General features: G+C 38.1%; 1 protein-coding gene and 1 pseudogene across 1 annotated transcript; one reads left to right on the top strand and one right to left on the bottom strand.

Annotated features, from left to right (window-relative positions):
• The first annotated feature begins 306 nt into the window (after positions 1–306).
• LOC141444616 (uncharacterized) lies at positions 307–4844 on the top strand (annotated as a pseudogene).
• Positions 4845–15075: 10231 nt separating this feature from the next.
• Positions 15076–19406, bottom strand: LOC141444454 (uncharacterized). Its single transcript, XM_074110002.1, has 5 exons — positions 19153–19406; positions 18579–18788; positions 18064–18203; positions 16047–16290; positions 15076–15505 (listed from the first exon to the last, which is right to left on the bottom strand). The coding sequence occupies exons 1-5, from the start codon at positions 19404–19406 to the stop codon at positions 15439–15441; spliced, it is 915 nt and encodes a 304-aa protein (XP_073966103.1). The 3' UTR covers positions 15076–15438.
• Between the last annotated feature and the right edge of the window lie 353 nt (positions 19407–19759).

A 19759-nucleotide genomic window follows, 5' to 3' on the forward strand; every position in this document is an offset into this window, starting at 1 on the left:
ATTTACCACGTAAAAAGACCCTTCTTTCTGGCGGCAGTCAGGTAGAAATGTCAATTGGAAGTTTTTTATGAGCCATGACGGAAAACTACGCATTTCTTCAGCTATTTGTATCCTTGACGTGAAATCACGGGTTTCCCATGCCCAGCGTAAAGAGAATAATCACGGAAATTCGAATGAAAATTATAATTGTAAAACGACTATGAACTTCGTGGCTTCAGCTTCGATGCTAACGGGCTGAATGAAATGACACTCCTTTACCTTTCTCGGAGGAGATCAAGTTAAAAAAGTTAAGTCCTCTGACATTGACAGTTGGATGCTGTTCGTAAAATATACGTTAAAAATATTTCAAATTGTCTATTTTAAAACCTAGGGATTTTTATTGGATTTTTAGTATTTAAAACGACTTGTTTGTTTTAGTCAATAGCAAAAAAACTCGTGTTCAAAATGCAGGTGGCGTCAAAAGGAAGTAAGTTCATTGTTAATACAATTTTGAAGTAAAGCAATGTTTGTTTGAATCAAAGACGCAATGTAAACATCCAGAAAATAGCGTGTGTTTTTCAATTTGCGTTTTATCACAAGTTTATAACTAAATAATTATACGATGCGAATTTTAGTTGTTGCTCTAAAAACCGGGACTATTTCGATTCAGTAATTTGTTCATGTTTACTTGAAAAATGTCGAAGCGTCATGGTACTTTATGAAAACTACTTTCAGAACTTTCCGAGATTGAGGATCTAATATCCAAGATGACTTTGGAAGTATGCTGCACAGCGGTCCTGCCTGAGTTAGGGCTTCGATGGGGCAACGTCTCATCAGCTTTGCGGAGCTCGCGGCTGCCTATGACACCAGCGAGCGCCGCGCGTGTGCTCCGGAGACACATCGCGCGCTCACTGCCTGCTGAAGAGTATGATGATCTGTTGAGCCGACTGAGACTGAAGTGTAAGTAAACAAGTTACGAGTATTCAGTTGTATATGTTAACACAACTATATGTGAAAGGTAAGTTATTAACTAAATTAGAGTTCTAAAACAAAACTCATTCTGGCTTAATGGAATAAAAAAATAAGTACTACAAGCGCTGCCTACTCTGCTGTGAAGGGTTGGCGACTGGCGTGCAGCTAGCAGTGCTGTTGCAAGTGCCGCCTAGCAGCTACCAACCCTCGAATTGACCCACTTTATGCTATTGTGTAGGTAGGGCAATGATTTTTAAAGTTAAGATACATGCATTTTACAAAATAAGTAAAAAACATACTCTGAACTTGGCAGCAGCAGACACACAAACTTTTATGTTCTTTATGCTCTTGGTAAGGCATAATGATTATCATTTTCTATGATCTCATGAGGATAGAGACTTGTTTGTTATCTTTTGTAATTCATTTTTGATGTGCTAGAACATTTTCATCTTTTAATATACAATGTGCACTGTGTTATTTTTGATCTTGCTGGGCTTAAGGAAAATCAGGCTATTACGTCCAAATAAAACAATAAAACTTATGAGATAGTAAATTTTACCTTTAACTGTGTCTGTTAACTTTAAAGAAAAACAATGAGGACCTGAAGACACTGTTCTGTTTATGAAATTTTGATCTTGAGGGAGGAATAGACAGGATACCTAAAACAAATTACGTGTGATATGGATGGCCCGTTATGTTTGTGGCAACACCCCTGCCACATATTGTGTGATAAGCATTTTTAACTAACCACAACGCAACAGCAACAGTTCCAGTTGGCTAGTCGGTTCTTACCCTCCTTACTCGCCTCGCACCTACCAACGCGCCGGACTCCCGCCTGGTTAGCCCACTAATAATTATTGCAGCAGACACATTAACTTATATAATAAGAACAGTTCTATCAGACCACATTTATAATTTTCATTAAATTTTTATGGAATAATCGAGGAAAACTAACAAAAACGCAATGTTGCCAGCTCAGCAGGTATAAACGCTCTTAACTGCCTGCAGTTCAGTTACATCCCAGTGCCCCCCCTCAATAGACATTGATGAAGTAGCTGGTTAATTGTTTGATACTGACTTTCTGCCAAGTTTCTTGCGGCGCATTCTTCTTGGTAATGATGGTCTTTCCGACAGCGCTGGTACTTACTTTAAAAAATGACGTGTAAAAGTGCCCATTGCGGCCTATTTAAGGAATAAATGATTTGAATTTGAATTTGATATCCTCCTGGTCTAGTGGTGGCGACGCAGCAGCGCGTGTGGCACCTGATAAGCCTGTCGGAGCCCGTGGAGGAGCACCCCGGGGCTCCGGCGCGCGTGCTGCATACGCGCGTGCGTCAGGCGCTCCGCGAAGCCAAAAAACCTAAGGACATGACTGCCGTGGTAACTATCAACTATACTCCATTTATTTTAACATTTACACACATTTAAAATTGTGTTAACTACTTTAATAAATACCGCTATTAAATGTACCATCAGCCAAATAAGTGGTCTATCAATTTTCAAACAAGTTCCTATCAAATAAATATGTTGCTAAAGTCGAACTTTCAAGTTGACAGACACGTCTATTGGCATTATTATTTTATGACATGCAAACGATTATATTTAGGGTGGTAGACCACATATTTGGCTGATGGTACATGTAGGCATTTTTAGTCCATTTGTGTTCAAAATACCGAGAGATGTGTTACAATTTGACCGTTAATTTAACCTTAAATTAAACGGAGCACTGCTGGCAATCTATGCGAAATATTTACTCAAATTCACAACAATTACAGCTGAGCGTTTTCACAGTGCCCCCATATTGCGAGCGTACAGTGTCAAGATGTGGGTTCCTACAACGAACGCCCGCGGCCTTTTAACGTTAAGTGGAACGGTAATTTCAGCGGTCTTGGTCGAGGGCGTTGCGTGCGTTTAGTAGAACACATTATATTCCATACATTTTCTAAAGAAAGTATGAAAAGGTCACCTTGGTACGCGATGGATTTTTGTAACGGCACTGTCACAGCGTATCACAGCCTGTTGATATGTTGCAGGTGGAGTCAGTCAACATGGGCGACCTGGTGTACTTCAGCGTGCAGCTGGTGTCAGCGCGGCGGCAGGGCGCGGCGCTGTTCGCGGCCGCGGCGCCGGCCGCCCCGTCGCGCTGCTCAGCTCTCTGCAGCCGCGCTCGCTCGTCAAGGCCGTCGTCGAAGGTACTAACTGACTCATGTAGAGCTTGTCTGAGCTAAAATGACGCGTCCCTCACTCAACTACATCAGCTCAATCATTTGTACACTCGAACCAACTGAATCGTGGCTCACTGTGGAACCTTTTTGTAGAAAGTCATAGTGACATGCCATTGCTTTACAAGGCAATTTTATTATGACACTGTGAGAACGTTCTATGGTGGGTCAGGAACCAGATGGTTCAAAATCATACTTTTAATAAGTAACTCAGAAGACGTTACCATGGCAACTAGGCAAACTAAAAGTTTTATGGACCCATTTAAGTACGCATTTAATTTTTCAGGCCTCGGTTACAAGGCGTATGAAGATGAAAACCTCCACGGTCGTGACATCCCCTCCTTACTCAGGATCCACGACAGAAAATGGAATGAAGACAATATCCAACTGCTCAACGGTATCCCGGAATACAAGCCGACACCTGTCATAACTGACAATGGGATAGATTTCACCAACAAGACTTACAATGAGGAATATGTTGAGAAACTCCTCGGACCCAACCCCCCGTTGCTAACTGATTTGAAAATACAGTCCTCCCCGGCATTCTTTGATCCTGCGAGGATGAAGAAGGATATAAATTTGACAATTGACTTGAAAAGTGAGGATGTAGCGAAGACTTTAAAGGAATGGGTCAAGAAAGGAGCGTTGGCTCCGAATTCACCGCTCATACAAATCTTTCATGAAATGCAGAGCAATAGTATTTCTTATCAGGCGGAAGAGTGACGGGTTGTAAGTTAGTTTTCATTGCTAGAATATGGTTTTGAACTTCCGGGTGCCTTCAATGAATGTTTGAGTTTGAGAGACTATAATCCAGTGCCTTAAAGTTTAAACGCGTATAAGCGTGGACACGCTGGCAGCTCTCAATACAGAAAAATGGTTGCCACACCTTTGCCCTGTGAAATAAAATCTCAAGGTTATTACTGGGCGAAGTTCCCCAATTTTTGACGTTTGTATATGTTAAGAGCACCCGTTTCCGATTTTTGAAGTCTCATCAGTCATCACTCGTTTATTTGAAAATTATATAAATACTTTACTTTTTACGTTACTTTAATAGTATTTTATGCAACTGTATCGTAATAGGGGTCCTTAAAACACGAGTGTGGGTTTATGACACGAGGAGTAGCCGAGTTTTATAATAGGGTCACATGAGTTGCATACAATATTTTATCTATATCCATATATTAAATCCTCTATCATGTGTTCCGCGAACCATTGAAATGACCTGACGCGCCCCCCCCCCCCTGCTGTAATGATGTATGAAATCGTTGTAAAATAGATAGGTATATTTTGTGTGTACTATTATTATATTAACGGTCGGCGTTGCCGCTGGCTGGATACTTTCTGTATTGACTAAAGCCGTTAGCCACATTTTTATTGTAAGACTAGTTTAAAATATTCTACAACAGTGTTTTTCAACCTGTGGGTACCGAAGCCTCTTTAGCGGGGTCGTCGAGCCCCTATTATTTGCTGGGAAAACTACTTCAGTAAAAAAAAAAAAATTTTAAAAACGTTCATTAAGAAAATGTTACCTTTAACTCATTGAAAAAAAAAACAAAGGGTAGGGGGGTCGCGAAATATTTCTTCATACTAAAGGGATCGTGTCGTGAAAAAGGTTGAAAACACTGCTCTGCAATTATGATCAGAGTTTTAAAATAAAAGCAATAAAGCAAATTTGAGAAATTACGTTTTATTTCAATCACAATGAAACCTTAAAAAACTTTTTACCGATCTAATATTTCGGGGCTTGGCCGAACGTCCACGCTTAATGCCCGGTTCACATTATTCTAGTACTAGATGAAAACCCGGCTTCGCTCGGGTAAAATGTAGACTCATAATAATATGTTTGAAAAAATGTTTTGCCAGTAAAGACTGTCGTACTTATCGAAAATCTGACGTATATTCCCAGCCTTAATTATTATCACAAACACTTTAACGGCTAACCCTACGTATCGGTATTTCACCAGTAGATATTTCTCCTAAATCTTATTTGCCCAAATAACTACGTAGTCAGTCCCAAAGTTCTGTCACAAATAAAATAATGATAAAAACAAAAGTACCAATCAGTTTTTAATAAATTATATACCAATTTAAAGTACATTTAATAAAAAAATAAATTTAAGTACTTAATGACTTCCTTTGTTTTTAATACAGGCCTTAATCGGCGCAGCCAGTCGTCTATCGCAGCACGCACCATTTTCATGTCTATTTCAGCGACTGCTTTTCTTAAAGATGACTTCAGGCTCTCCAAATTTTTATGGGGTTTAGCACAGACCTTCCCCTCTAAGACCTGCCAAATTTTAAAGTCCAGAGGATTAAGGTTCGGACTGGAGGAAGGCCAATCTTCGTGTCTTATAAAGTCGATTTTTTGAGCGCCAAACCAGGCTTGAGTGGTCTTGGCTTTGTGTGCTGGCGCAGAATCCTGCTGGAACACAAAATTATGACCTGAAAATAGCGTGTTGGGCAGATCTTTGACATGCTTATCCAAAACCGTCTCTTGGTACACTTTCGCACTGATTTTGACCCCTTTTTCGCAAAAATGAACCTCAGTTGGCCCGTAATAAGATCAGAGAATACTCTTCAGAGCTCCTAGCGTACACTCTATCATTATGTTTATTGTACTTCTCTTCAATATCGAAAATATTTTCGTCTGTAAAGAGGATATCACGGTGTCGATTTTTCGCGTACCGCTTTAACAACTTCCGGGATCTTTTAAACCTTATTGTTTTTAGACGGGCATTAAGTAAGTGCCCACTCTATTTTTTGTATGCTCGCAGACTAAGATCTTCGTTTAAAACCTTTTTGACGGTTTTTCTACTGACACCCATCTGCAAAGCCATCAACTTCTGTTTTCGGGCAGGATTTCTTGCTATGCGTGCCTTGATCGCTTTGATCACTGCTGGTGTTTGTACGGAGCGAGGCCGGCCAATTCTTTTCTTGTCCTCAATACTGGAGACTTCATTGTACCTGTCAATCGTACGGTACACAAACCTAAGCGTTATATTTACATTTTTGAGCAACTTGAAAATGGTACTTCGCGAGTGCCCACAGCGGTGCAATGCTAAAACAGCTATTCGTTATATATTATATATCATAGGCTATTCGTTTTCTTTCAACGTCCACTCCATCGTGAGAAATTGCAGCGAATGACTGTTTATTGTTTTAAAATAATTGACAAACATTCAAAAATGGAATTCAATCAAATTTTCTTAAAATCATGTTTTAAATTTAAAAATAATGTGCCAGTGACAGAACTTTGGGACCGACTACGTATGTCTGTCTCATAATCAAAGAAATTAGACCTAAAGGCCCCATATAAGGTACGATCCGTCTGTACGATCGATCTGATGAAAATCGACGAATCATACCGTGTGTGGGGCCCTTAAAAGGTCACAATGGAGAACGAAATGCAAACCTGTGACACGTGATGACGTGACACTCACGCCACTTTGATGTGATGACTTTGACATGTTTACTTCGCAACGCCATTATATTATATACATTTATTCCATTTTTTATTGAAAATACTCGCTAAATCCGATTTTCTACCTACAAGTTGTCGACTCGGAACAAACGTCAACAACTGAAGATAGTTATAGTTGAAGGTAGTTGGTGATAGTTTTGAGTTTTGATAAGATCCATTCAAGTTTCCGGCAAGACGTTTCGTTTTACACAGTCACATGAGTCACAGTTCTTTGTAATGGATACTTTTTTGGCGTGACGCCGAACGTTTATTAACTACCCAAGATGGCGACTGCGGTTTGTTTGTCAGTGCCATTAGAATTTAACGAAATTCTCCATAATCCGAATTTTGCGGATATATGTTGTCGACTCGGATCGACTAATTTTTTACTCTCTTCAATTTGATGTGCATTTCGTTCGAGTCTACCGTACCCCTGGACGAAATTATTAATATAGATAATCGTGCCAGTAGCGATACATTGCGGGCTCACAATCCAAACGAGTTATACAAGATGGTCGAGCACCGCAGTGTCATGCTACTGGAACGGTTTACTGGAATAATGTGAACCGGGCATGGACCTAAAAAAGGGGAAAAGCGATCGGTTACAGTGGTTATAACAAGTAACACACACACACACGAACATCACGCCTGTATTCCCAAATGGGGTAGGCAAAGCACACGCACGAAACGTCTTCGGAGCCACTTTAGCAATTTTAGGTTTAGTTTGACGAAAAAAAAAAAGATACAATAGTGACAGGTTGCTGGCCTGTCGCCTACGGTATACCTTAAGTTAACCTATATCCTTTCTCGCCTCTTACGACATGCACGGATGAAATGGAGAGGTGTAATAATATTATTTGTTCGGGTAATATTAGTAGATTTTATGGCAGTTTGTCTTTTGGTTGTAATCATCTTTAACTATTGACCAATTTGAAGCTAAAACAAGTGAAAAAAAACTCCCGCCACTTTCATTTCAAAATTCAATATTTGATACGTACCATCAGCCAATAAGTAGTCTATCAATTTTTAAACAAGTTCCTATCAAATGAATATGTCGCCAAAGTCGAATTTTCAAGTTGACTGTCACGTCTATTGGCATTATTGTTTTGTGACATGCAAACGATTATCAACTTTAGGGTCGTAGACCACATATTTGGCTGATGGTACCAGCGACGCGCCGTGGCTTTGCACGGATATAGTTTTTTCGGAAATGGAACCGAAAAATGTGAAGTGCTTTTGAATTTTTTTAATTAAGTTTTTTTTTTGAAAATTATATCTACAAAGCCGGGGCGAGTTGCAAGTATCTCATAAACGGCTGAACCGATTTTAATGAAACTTAGCTAAGAATCATCTCGATTAGATTTAAAAAATATAGTCACGAAAAGAAATTTACTTGTGGCTATCGTTGGTACCGTACGCCTCAAAAGTAAACATTTCAATGAAAAGAATACAATTTAAATAGATAGAATACAAAAAAATTGTATTGATTCCGATAGATTTTCGAAAACTAGCTTTTGTCCGCGTGGAATTCGGTTATCGCGCGCTGTTGCTGCATTTTTCTGGGATAAAAAGTAGCCTATGTCACTCTCTAGCCCATAAACTATCTCTATGCCAAAAATCACGTCGATCCGTCGCTCCGTTTCCACGTGAAAGACGGACAAACGTACAAACACGTTACTCTTTCGTATTCATAATATTAGTATGGAAGTATGGATGGGCATGTAATTTTCTTTTCTCAACAAAATATGATAAAGATATAGATAAGGTTCCGCGTGCCATCACGACGTGCGTCACTTTAGCACACCGTGACCTCACGGACCCTTACTCCGGAACTTTGACACCTTCATCTTCATTTCTTGTTTTATTGACTAAAGAAAAAACACGTGTTAATTATTTTCTGATCTAATTGACGGACTATTTTTTTACCCGGGAAACCCATTTATATTATTCAGACTAAAAATATAAAAAGCCAACAAAAACATTTCATAATATTAAATTTTATTTTTAATTAAAAGACAATCTTTAATTTATACAAATCATTTAAAAGGAACATAATCCATAAAGAACAGACATCATAAAACCTTCTGTACTTAGCGCGAATGTCTGTGGTCCAGATGGCAAAATATTGAAACTTTGTCATCCTAGAACAATGCCCGTAAACCAATCATATTTTGCCCGGGAACGATACAGTTCCAAGAGTACTGTACTTCTACAATACATTACATACAATGACTCTTAACATCAATCACCATATGGTTATGGTTACCTATTTAAATAGTACAGAAAACAGAGGTACATAAAGAAAATGTTTCAAGGTAATGAATAGGCGGCCTTATCGCTTTCAAGACAGAAAGATAACATATATTCGTGACAATACAAAGAAATCGTTAGACTTTACGATTCTACTGTAGGAATTTTTTGATTTGTTTTGGAAAATACAAAAGTTCAGGATAAAAAATAATGTTATATTATGTCGAAGGTTCGTAATAATGTTAGCAAAATTCATTGAAGTGCTGTCATAATTGTCATATTATTATGTAATTTCATTCAAATTTGCTGGCATTTTACGATCCCTGATCTTGTTCTCGTCCTCCCGAGCATTCATTATTATGACTTTTATAACAACAAAAATGTATGAAATCAGGACGATGTCCGTTCACCAGAACCGTACCGTACCGTTCCATGGCAAAATACAGAAGTGTTCAAAGTTACAATAATTAAGAAAAACAAAATAAAAATCTTAATGCGAAAAATAGCACTCAATCAATATAATTATATGGCAACACCATATTGCACCGAGATCTGAACACGCGGCAGAGATCATAAAAATAAAAAGCAAATAACTTAGTCTATGGCAGAGAGTTTGAACGCGGGCTACTTCGAAATTCGAATTAGGCATCATATCGTCCCTCTTACTTTCCTATTAAATTGAGCAGGATGACTCGATACGTAGTTCGAATTTCTTTCGCAGTAAATGGCCAGGAATAGAAGGACGAGCAAAAGTAACTGACATCCGAAGGGTTGCCATGATCAATTAGTGTTGTCAAGCCTTCTTTAGATTTCCGTTCATTATAGATACATGCCGCGGTAGATAACTGTCCAATAAAAATAGCACCGAGTAATCCAAAACCATAGCGCAATAAAAATTGGCGCCCACATTTTTGCTCATTATTTTCACATGGCGTAAAGTCACCATTAGGTTTCTTTTTTATTCATAATAGTTAAGGTCTAGTGTTCTCCTGAGAGTAAGGGCCTCTTAGCAAGGCACCCTTAGCCTTCCGATGGCTACGACATTGAGTATCAACAACTTACAGTGGTGAAGTATTCCTTACTGCTTCTACATACTTAATGTTGCTACTTTTACCATCCCTTTATTCTTGTTCAAACTCTTTAATTTATGGTCCTTAAGGTGCAAGTTTATATGTCTATCTTTTAACTTTGCAATAAAATAAAACTTGAAATGCTTACAGTTTTTAAGGATTTATTTGCGCCCTTTGATAGCTGTCATCCCGTACAAAATATTATGAAGTGACATCTATCAAATGTCTCATTTTAGAAAATTTCACTAAAGTTTTAAAATTTCTCGGCTTAACCTTTCAAACTTGCACCCACAGCAGTTAAATTAAAGTTAGGCTATATAATTTATATAACAAATAGTTTCTATCAAGAACGCGCACGCCCCAATGAAATAATAAAAACTCTCACTTAGACATATAATTTAAATTACAATGACACAAGTGTTAGGACGCCAAACCCAAGTCTTGACTAGCTAAAAACAAAACAAAAAAAAAATACAATCCAAAAATCTATTTAAATAATTATAGTATTATATTAAAATTATCTATTAATAAAATCGTTACGAAATAAACTTAGCACCATAACTAATTTAAATAAACATACATAAAGTATGGAAAAACTTAATTGTGAAATTAATATTTAATTCTTACTAGCAACACCTATGCATAGACAACGAAAAACATCTCAATTGCAACATTATTTTAACATTAAAACACCGCTGTACCAAAAATTCTACCTAAAATCTGATTAATAGACTAACGGTTAGACCGACATGGTGTCTTAGAATATAATAATATTATAGAATCTTTAATAGTAGATAAGATACAGCGTACATTCTGGTCAAAATCACGAAGATGAAGAATGCTTGAATGTGGTTTTGGGGGAGTGTCATACTTATTAATTTTATTATGTTCTAAGACAGGTTTGGCCGATAAATGTACTAGGTAGGTACTAAAACTTTATTATTTTACGTTTGAACTTTTGTATAAAATTGTCAGATGACATACAGTGCCAAGGTACTAAAGTGTAAAGATATCATAATGTACATCACCATCACCATAAATGTACAGTACCTGAATAATGTAATTCAAAATGTATAAACTATCATAATGTACCTACGCAAATAATAAGAAATGCACATTGTAAAACATCAAATATATTAATAATCAAATATATAAATAATGTAATACATAAATGTACAATATAAACTAAATGAATATGTAAAACATGAATACTTAGAATGATATATATTAATATATGATAATGCATGTATTGATATCTATAATAGAGTATGATTTTTTTATTTTGTAAACCAAAGCTTGACAATTTGTGTTAACTAAAGGAAGAACAATTTTTAAGCTACCGTTACATACAGAGATATGAAGAATAAGACCAGAATAAGATTTTGCATACAAAAACTGTCACTTGATTGCGATCGCGAACGTCAGAAACGTTAGGCAATACAGCCTCAGTTATACCATACATACCCCCCCCCCCAATTCTCCCTCCAGTCGTCTCGTGATCATGGCGCATGCAACTGTGCCGAAATATCGAGCTTCTCTAAAATCAAGGTACGCGGAACAAAACCCTAATTTAAATCATAAAATATAGGTACTGTACTTTTGGTGTGATGTAGGTAGAGTAAATCGTAAATTGCTGGCCATCGTTCAATAACTGGCCAACTTACACTAAAAATTAACTCTAGCTACCTAGGTAGTAACAGAGTAATTTTTTTAGTATAGTGTCAATTATTGGCCAGCTTATACTAAAATGAATTCTGGTCACATATAAATAGAATTCATTTTCAGTATAAGGTGGCCAGTTATTGATGATTTACCCTACTTTTGCCTGTTGTAGTACATTATCAACCCGAGCCCTGTTTAGGTCGTTGAGAGCGACAAATAAGAACTGTCATGTCGTGCTAACCGTATGGGAACTAGGGTCATATTATATTATATTAACCTGCTATTTTATGTGTAAAATTGAACTACATTTTGATTTTAAATCAATTTAGATAAGACCAATAGTGATCCAGTACCGAGAATGCGATGCGAGTGTATGTCAAAATGAACCAATATAAACGCTTCATTTACCTATCCTCGCTTAGCACTGCCCTTGTGGAAACAGCTCAGCTGAGTCGAGCAAGGTAAATGAAGCGTTCATTGGTTAAACCACATTCCTCGCAACGTCACTGGTGGAAACACAGCCTTACGCTTGCCATTACGCCTTTACGCATTACGCTTGGACTTGAGTTTCATGAAATTAGAAATTATAATAGTTTTTACTAGGTATGCCCTCAGTTCCCAAGTCTACATACAGCTTATTAATCTAACTAGAAAGAGATAGAAGTCCCAAAGAATGTTAAGAACATTAAATTTTGTAATACATTTTTGTACTGAAAAACGGCCGATTCAATACTCCATCGCAAGCTCACCATAGACAAATATTTAAACAAGCTTTTTTATCTCGTCGCTAAGCAACGATCAGCAAAAGGCAAGAGTAAAAACTTTTTAATAAAACCTTACCTTTTTGAAAGGTTTAATATAAATATTAACATTAAAATTTAGACATAATTTTTCAAACGCACCAACATTTCGATCCAAATACGCACTATGAGTGGATATTAAAAGCGGAACTTCTAGTCCCGGCGCAATTTTTTGTCTATGGGAACCCTGCGTTTAGTTTGTGCGAAGAAAAGTCCACAGCTTTAGTATGGTAATAAATACCTTGTATTGCGTGGGGATGCCACAATAGATACTATCAGTTTTACTTATACAGGGTGTCTCTGAGCATGGGGCTTTAAATGCAAGGTTCGATTCGATTATATTCGCATAACTGAGCTAAGTAACTACTTTTTATAAATAAATTAAAAAAAATCTTTCATACAGATTAAATGTAATTTTCAATGTATGCAATACTATATATACTGCCAATACAACAATAAATAGGTGACGGTATTTGACTATTTTTATTTATTTATAAATTAAAACTTGACAATGCATGTAATCGAATAGAAAACAATTTTAAGATATCTTTAAATATAACAGAGTTATGAAGGTTTGAATTTCAAGATTAGACAGAGAAAGACTTACTTGCGTGTGACGTCACAGGCAAGTAGCGCAATACTTGCTGCATAGAGAATAGCGTTTTAGAAAGAGATATATATTTTTTCAAAAAATCTCTATACTCGTAAATCCAATTTTCAACCGAATTAATTTTTCTCTTCGGTTAACATTGTCTGTGTATCTATATTTATATAATAATATAAAGGATATGGCAAATTTAACAGTTTTCAAATACCTTATTGAAAAATTGATAAAATGTTTCTCTTAAAGAGATGACATTTGCAAATGTCAAATTATTTAAATTCCGCCCGTACCATAACACCGCCATGTCCGATACACTGATTTAACGATTAAACTTTGAGGATCAATAAATATTCTAAATTAAAGTTATTTGAAAATGTCACAAAACAAAATGTAGCTCAGATATGCGAGTAGAATCGAACCTTGAATGTAAAGCCCCATGGTCAGAGACATTATGAAGAATTCCTCTTTCTGGTCCAATAGTGTTGCCACATCTAAACATAGGACCTTTCCACGCACAATCCCTAAATAATCTACGATCACATTATGCCTTCAATCACAGATTTTTGACCCTGCCTCATGGTTTCAATGCTGTCTTATTACATTTACGCACCCTACGAACGCGTGCAATAAATTAACGCGTTGCCGCTTCTATTGCACAATATTAATTGACTGCTCATTCGATCAAATAACGTAGAAACATAAATTACCAATTTGTTTTTTTTTCTCGTGTAATCAAAAGCATGGAAAGCAATCACCACTGTCCACGAGCATCTAATGTTTAAACATTCTAATTAATCCGTTAGTTAGGTTATCAGCAGTGGGCGGATGCAATTTATGTCGAACGATATACGTAATATGGATATGAATACAATTGGTTTAAAAAAAGAGAACATGATTGAAAGATAAGTTGTTTTTAGTGCATTCCCTTTATAGTTCACTATTCACTTATGTAGCGAAAATGACGTCTTTACATACAGATGTAAGACGTGCGTATTTGTAAAGTGATACTCCACCATTATTAGGAACATTATCACCATCACTCAATCTTCTGTACATTTTTGTACAAAAATATGAATCGAAGTTTAATAAAAGTCTTATCCGTCTTATGCTTTCGTCGCCACATTGCATCCACCATCCGCCCTTTAGTTATCTGATGGGCTACTACGAAACTCGCAAATCGAAGTTCGTACCGCACCGTCCCTTTCACTCGCGTATTAAATGACATAAGCGTCAGCGGGACGGCAACATACGAAGTTCGAGTTTTGCACTTCGTGGTATAGGGCCAGAGTAGAATTTCCGCGTGACGTCACACCGTGCGACAAATTTTCACCCATTCCCCATTTAGCACGGTGAATTCACGGGCTCCCGAACTTTAACGCGCTTCATCATAATTCATAATTCATTTATTTGCAATAAGTGTTGGTTATAATGGCCATCTTCTTCATCTTTGCCATTTCTTAAAAGTCGCTGAACTAATATCGTTTACTTTGACGAGTACGATGTATGTTTTAATTATTTGCCCCTGTTAAAGGGCACACCCTGTATATTTTCCCATGTATGTAATAAGACAGCACCGACGACTCCACGCTTCGTCACCCAAACAAACTCACACACCATTTCCAAAACTTCCAAAATACACCGAAAAACCCTTACAACTATTAAACGGAACACATTTATTTTAATTAATAAAATACATAGCACAAATTTATTGAAAATTGCTTGGACCTTTAGGGTTAATTGAAACAAAGTTTAACGCGTTAGCTGGTCTTAATTAGAGCACAGGTTAATCTATTCTAATAGATTATACAAGGTGTCTCGTAAATAGTACTACAAACTTAAAGTGGAGACAGGTAGTCAGGTTATCTACCAATTGTAGAAAAACGGTTTTAGTAGTTTCTCAGAAATTTATTTATCACTGATTTTTGATTTCGATGCGTTTTGGCGCGCTATTTGGCAAATAAAGGAAGTCACACCTTCAACAGTGTTACCAGTTCAAATAAATTTGTGCTATGGCAAACTCTGAATGCGAGCGTCTGCGCCTTATTGAAAACTACTCAGGTCCTTCTTTTATTCAAGAGATGGTTGAAATTATGACGTGTAAAAAAGTTTCAATCCATAAGTAGGACCTAAGACTGGTTCGAAACATGTCGCGGCATTAAACCGATATGCATTTCGTTATGTTACTTTATTTGTTTACATAATAAAATACAATAGATGCATTCACAAAGCTTGCGATCTACTTTCCTTCTCTGACACATTGAATCTTGATATGATGGATAGAGACGGCATTACAAACACGCTTCATTTTTCCTTGTACAATTCTCGTGATTTCAAAATATGTTTTCATATTTAATTCGACTGTATATTAAAAAAAATCAACGACGTTCATGTTACTTGCCTGAACCAGAAATGATGCAGTTTAAAAAGGATTTGCTCCTTGCTGGTATTTGTTGGTTGGGGTGAAGTGTGTCATATTCATATGGCGTCTGAAAAAAAAAGTAGATCAATATTTTTAAATTGCAAGTAACTCTGCTATAGAATAAATAAATAAAATTAATATCATATGAAATGATATTGTACCGGATAACTCACGTCTTAAATCGAGCGTGCGCGTGTTGCAACATCCGCCGAGTCGCGTTGCTCCTAAGAAGGGCTACGAATTAGCCCGAAACTTGTCGAACAAAACTCGATTTCAGACGTGAGTTATCTGGTAAAATATAATTTAATAAAAGATACCATACTTAAACACCCAAGATTCGAGAACAAACATTCGTATTTTCATACAAAGATATGCCCCGACCGGGAATCGTACCCGGGACCTCAAATTTCGTCCGGTTCTCGAACCACTGGGTCGTCAAACTTCTTTAGTTTCAGTGGTTTAGGTTACTGAGCGGCAAAAAATCTGGCCCTCAAATGTATGCAGAAATAGGTAATTTTGTATGTAGAGTGGGCGAAATTTTTGCCACTAAGTATATTTTGTAACTATATATAACTATAACTAGATTTAAAAGCAGGTTTTCTCTATACCTCAATCCTCTTTCGCCCCGGAACGACAGACTGCACTCATCACAAGACCTCAAATCCAAATCAACTTTTTCCTTAGCATCACCCGAAGCCTCGTCTATCTTATCTGTGGTCTTGTCTACGGCCTTGGCTTTATCTGTGGTCTTGTCTATGGCCTTTGCCTTAGCTGTGTTGTCTATGGCCTTAGTTTTATCTGTGGCTTGCTTTGAAGGTTTCCTGTCTGGGGTCTTGATGCGTGGTTTAAAATCTGAAACAATTAAAAAACTGTGTTATTTTAGATAATTATAATCAACATTTCTGGCGTAACGTTGCTAGGGCACAGGCCTCCTCTCAAAATCAGAGGGCTTGGGCTGTAGTTCCCACGCGGACCCAGTGCGGATTCGGAGCTTCACTCAGACCATTGATTAACATCGCAGATGTGTGAAACCTAATAATGTTTTTCCTTCACCACCAATTTCGCATACGAATTACAAAAAAAACTCACGAGGTTCGAGCCAAGTATGAACCCACAATCCCAGGCGCGGATCTATATAAAGACTTTTGGGGCTGTAAAGGGCCCCCAACCCCCTCTGGAGACCTAGTATATCATTACCGAAGACGGTATTTGACAAAATCATCAGGTAAGATAGATAGGTGTCAATCACGGTCAGTTTTATGTAAAAAAAAATCGCAGCTAGTTAAGAGAAGTTAGGTATTCGTTTGGGATATTGCTGTCTTTATCGCTCGTGACATAAGCGCTCACAGCCGCCCCTCCCCCCATTCCTTCCGCAACGACGTCCGTAATTTATATATTATATTTATCATTTATATTTATATCGAGATTTGGGCGGTTGAATTTTGGGTTTCGTTGTCCTCATATTATACGAAAAGTATAGCACAGAAATCAATGATATTTTACAATCAAGATATTCGTTATATTTTCTATGCTTGTGTTTTTTTCGATTTTGTAAAAAAAAAAATATTAGTGTAATTCTCGTGCAAAGTTGATATCTTTTTTTTGTTGACTTTTGAGCTCCTGTAACTCTGATATTACACATTTATATGAAAATCTGAAAACAACAGGCATAAGATAATTACGTCTAGTCCATACTTACGAAATTTCATCTATTTCTGTTGCCTAGTTTTCAATTGAGACCGGGACTATGTTTGTATGGAGAATGGAACGAAGAGACTTCTCTTAATTAATTAGGTAGGCCCTTAAGTAGTATTAGCCCGGGCCCACACAAACGCTCCAAATCCTACTGGAGAGGCCATACTCATTCATAAGTCTACCTCTTTTTAAGGCCTACTGCCAGACTTTCTACACCTGCAGCTTGTGGGTTCGCTTTACACAAAAGTCATTCAATGCTCTGAAGGTCCAATATAACACCTTCAGGATGCTGCTGCGGCTGCCCTCATTCTGAAGTGCGGAGAAGCGTACAGATAGTTTTGGAGCCATCATACGCAAACGAAAATCAGCAGCCACGGAAAGGATGAGGGACGGCAGTAACTGCCTTCTACATGCAATATTGGAGGATGTATCTGTTCGATATTGCAACACTGGACCAAAGCACACGTCATCAAAAACGCCTGGTGACGAACTTTTAGAACAGTATTTTATATTAAAATTTTAAATTTGATCTGTCTGTTCTCTAATTGTAATTTTAAATTATTTTATTCTAAATTGGTATATTTTAGTGGCACTGCATGTGTCTCTTCATAATTTTGTAATTGGATTTTATTTGTTCTTATTGTTTGACATTTTATTTAATTTGATTTTAATTCTATTTTATTTTATTTTTTGTGATTTCAATTTTTATATTTTCTCATTGATTGTATTAATTTTTAATTGAATTTTTGTAAGTTGTGTACTAACAAATAAATTGATCTAATATATGTTGTCTGACGAATAAATTATTATTATTCATTATTATAAGTCAAACCACTAAACTAGGCGACTACGGCTTATTGAACCACCATGCGGCTCGGAGGCAGTGCGGAGTCGCTTGAGGCATCACCATCAGAGTCAGAGTCAGCGTACCTTTAGTGATGATGATGATATTGGGCACGCCCATGACTTCGCCCTCGGGCTCCGGGCGCGCGGTCGGGTCTACCACCATGCGGCTCAGAGGCAGTGCGGAGTCGCTTGAGGCATCACCATCAGAGTCAGAGTCAGCGTACCTTTAGTGATGATGATGATATTGGGAACGCCCATGACTTCGCCCGGGCTCCGGGCGCGCGGTCGGGTCTACCACCATGCGGCTCAGAGGCAGTGCGGAGTCGCTTGAGGCATCACCATCGGAGTCAGAGTCAGCGTACCTTTAGTGATGATGATGATATTGGGCACGCCCATGACTTCGCCCTCGGGCTCCGGGCGCGCGGTCGGGTCTACCACCATGCGGCTCAGAGGCAGTGCGGAGTCGCTTGAGGCATCACCATCAGAGTCAGAGTCAGCGTACCTTTAGTGATGATGATGATATTGGGCACGCCCATGACTTCGCCCTCGGGCTCCGGGCGCGCGGTCGGGTCTACCACCATGCGGCTCAGAGGCAGTGCGGAGTCGCTTGAGGCATCACCATCAGAGTCAGAGTCAGCGTACCTTTAGTGATGATGATGATATTGGGCACGCCCATGACTTCGCCCTCGGGCTCCGGGCGCGCGGTCGGGTCTACCACCATGCGGCTCAGAGGGAGCGCGGAGTCGCTCGAGGCGTCAGAATCGGAGCGCTCCGCCGCCGGCTGCCGTTTCTTTACGCGTTTTCTGAATCTGAAACAATTTATAATACGAGCTTAGTGAACATGCAAGGTGTTCGAAATAGTCTAAGGGGCTGTTTCACCACCCATTAATTAATTTTAACTGACGGATAAATGTGATGCCGTCTCCGTCAATTCCAACAAAACAAATAGAGATGGCGTCACATTTATCCGTCAAATAAATTTAAACAATGGATGGTGAAACAGGGGGTCAGTCTAATGTACAGTTAACTATAAATTAAGATATTGATACGGCCAAAATTACAAAAATATGTACGACTTTATTTATTAACATGACATTAAGGTTGTTCATACATATTTATGTAGCTGCAGGGAAACAGTAGTATTTTCCATATAAACAAACACTGTCCACTGACCTCTTCCGGGGCCTCTTGCACACCACAACAGCCTTCTTCTTGGGCTCCTCGTTGTTATTGATGTTTATGTACCGGTCGGGCTGACGCTCCGGCTCGGAGCTGCTGATGCTGCTCTTGTCACAAGCGAAGAGATCAGTCTCGTTGCTTAATTCGTTGCTGTCTATTATGTCACTGTAGAACAAATTGTTGGTTAAAGTTTTGAACAATGGATATACAAACTGTACATACAGTTTTTGTTTTGTAATTAATTGCATTGATAAATGTTTATACTTTACACAGTAGAATAATGTACTTAAATATAATCTATCTCCTAAGAATATAAGAAATAATTTTGAAAATCGGTCCACAAATGGCGGAGTTATTGCGTAACAAACATATAAAGCCGTGGTGGCCTAGTGGTTTGACCTATCGCCTCTCAAACAAAGGGTCGTGGGTTCAAACCCCGGCTCGCACCTCTGAGTTTTTCCAAATTCATGTGCGGAATTACATTTGAAATTTACCACGAGCTTTGCGGTGAAGGAAAACATCGTGAGGAAACCTGCACAAACCAGCGAAGCAATTCAATGGTGCGTGTGAAGTTCCCAATCCGCACTGGGCCCGCGTGGTA

Source organism: Choristoneura fumiferana, chromosome 30 (genome assembly GCF_025370935.1).
Source record: "Choristoneura fumiferana chromosome 30, NRCan_CFum_1, whole genome shotgun sequence".
NCBI lineage: Eukaryota > Metazoa > Arthropoda > Insecta > Lepidoptera > Tortricidae > Choristoneura > Choristoneura fumiferana.

Bases quoted from the DNA above. Each gene is read 5' to 3' on its own strand.
- LOC141444454 (XM_074110002.1), bottom strand. From the start codon at position 19,406: ATGCAATTAATTACAAAACAAAAACTGTATGTACAGTTTGTATATCCA. The intron at 18,204-18,578 runs GCACTGCCTCTG...TCATCACTAAAG, and splicing joins GTGATGCCTCAAGCGACTCC to GTACGCTGACTCTGACTCTG. The intron at 15,506-16,046 runs GTATAGAGAAAA...TTTTTTTTTCAG, and splicing joins CGGGGCGAAAGAGGATTGAG to ACGCCATATGAATATGACAC.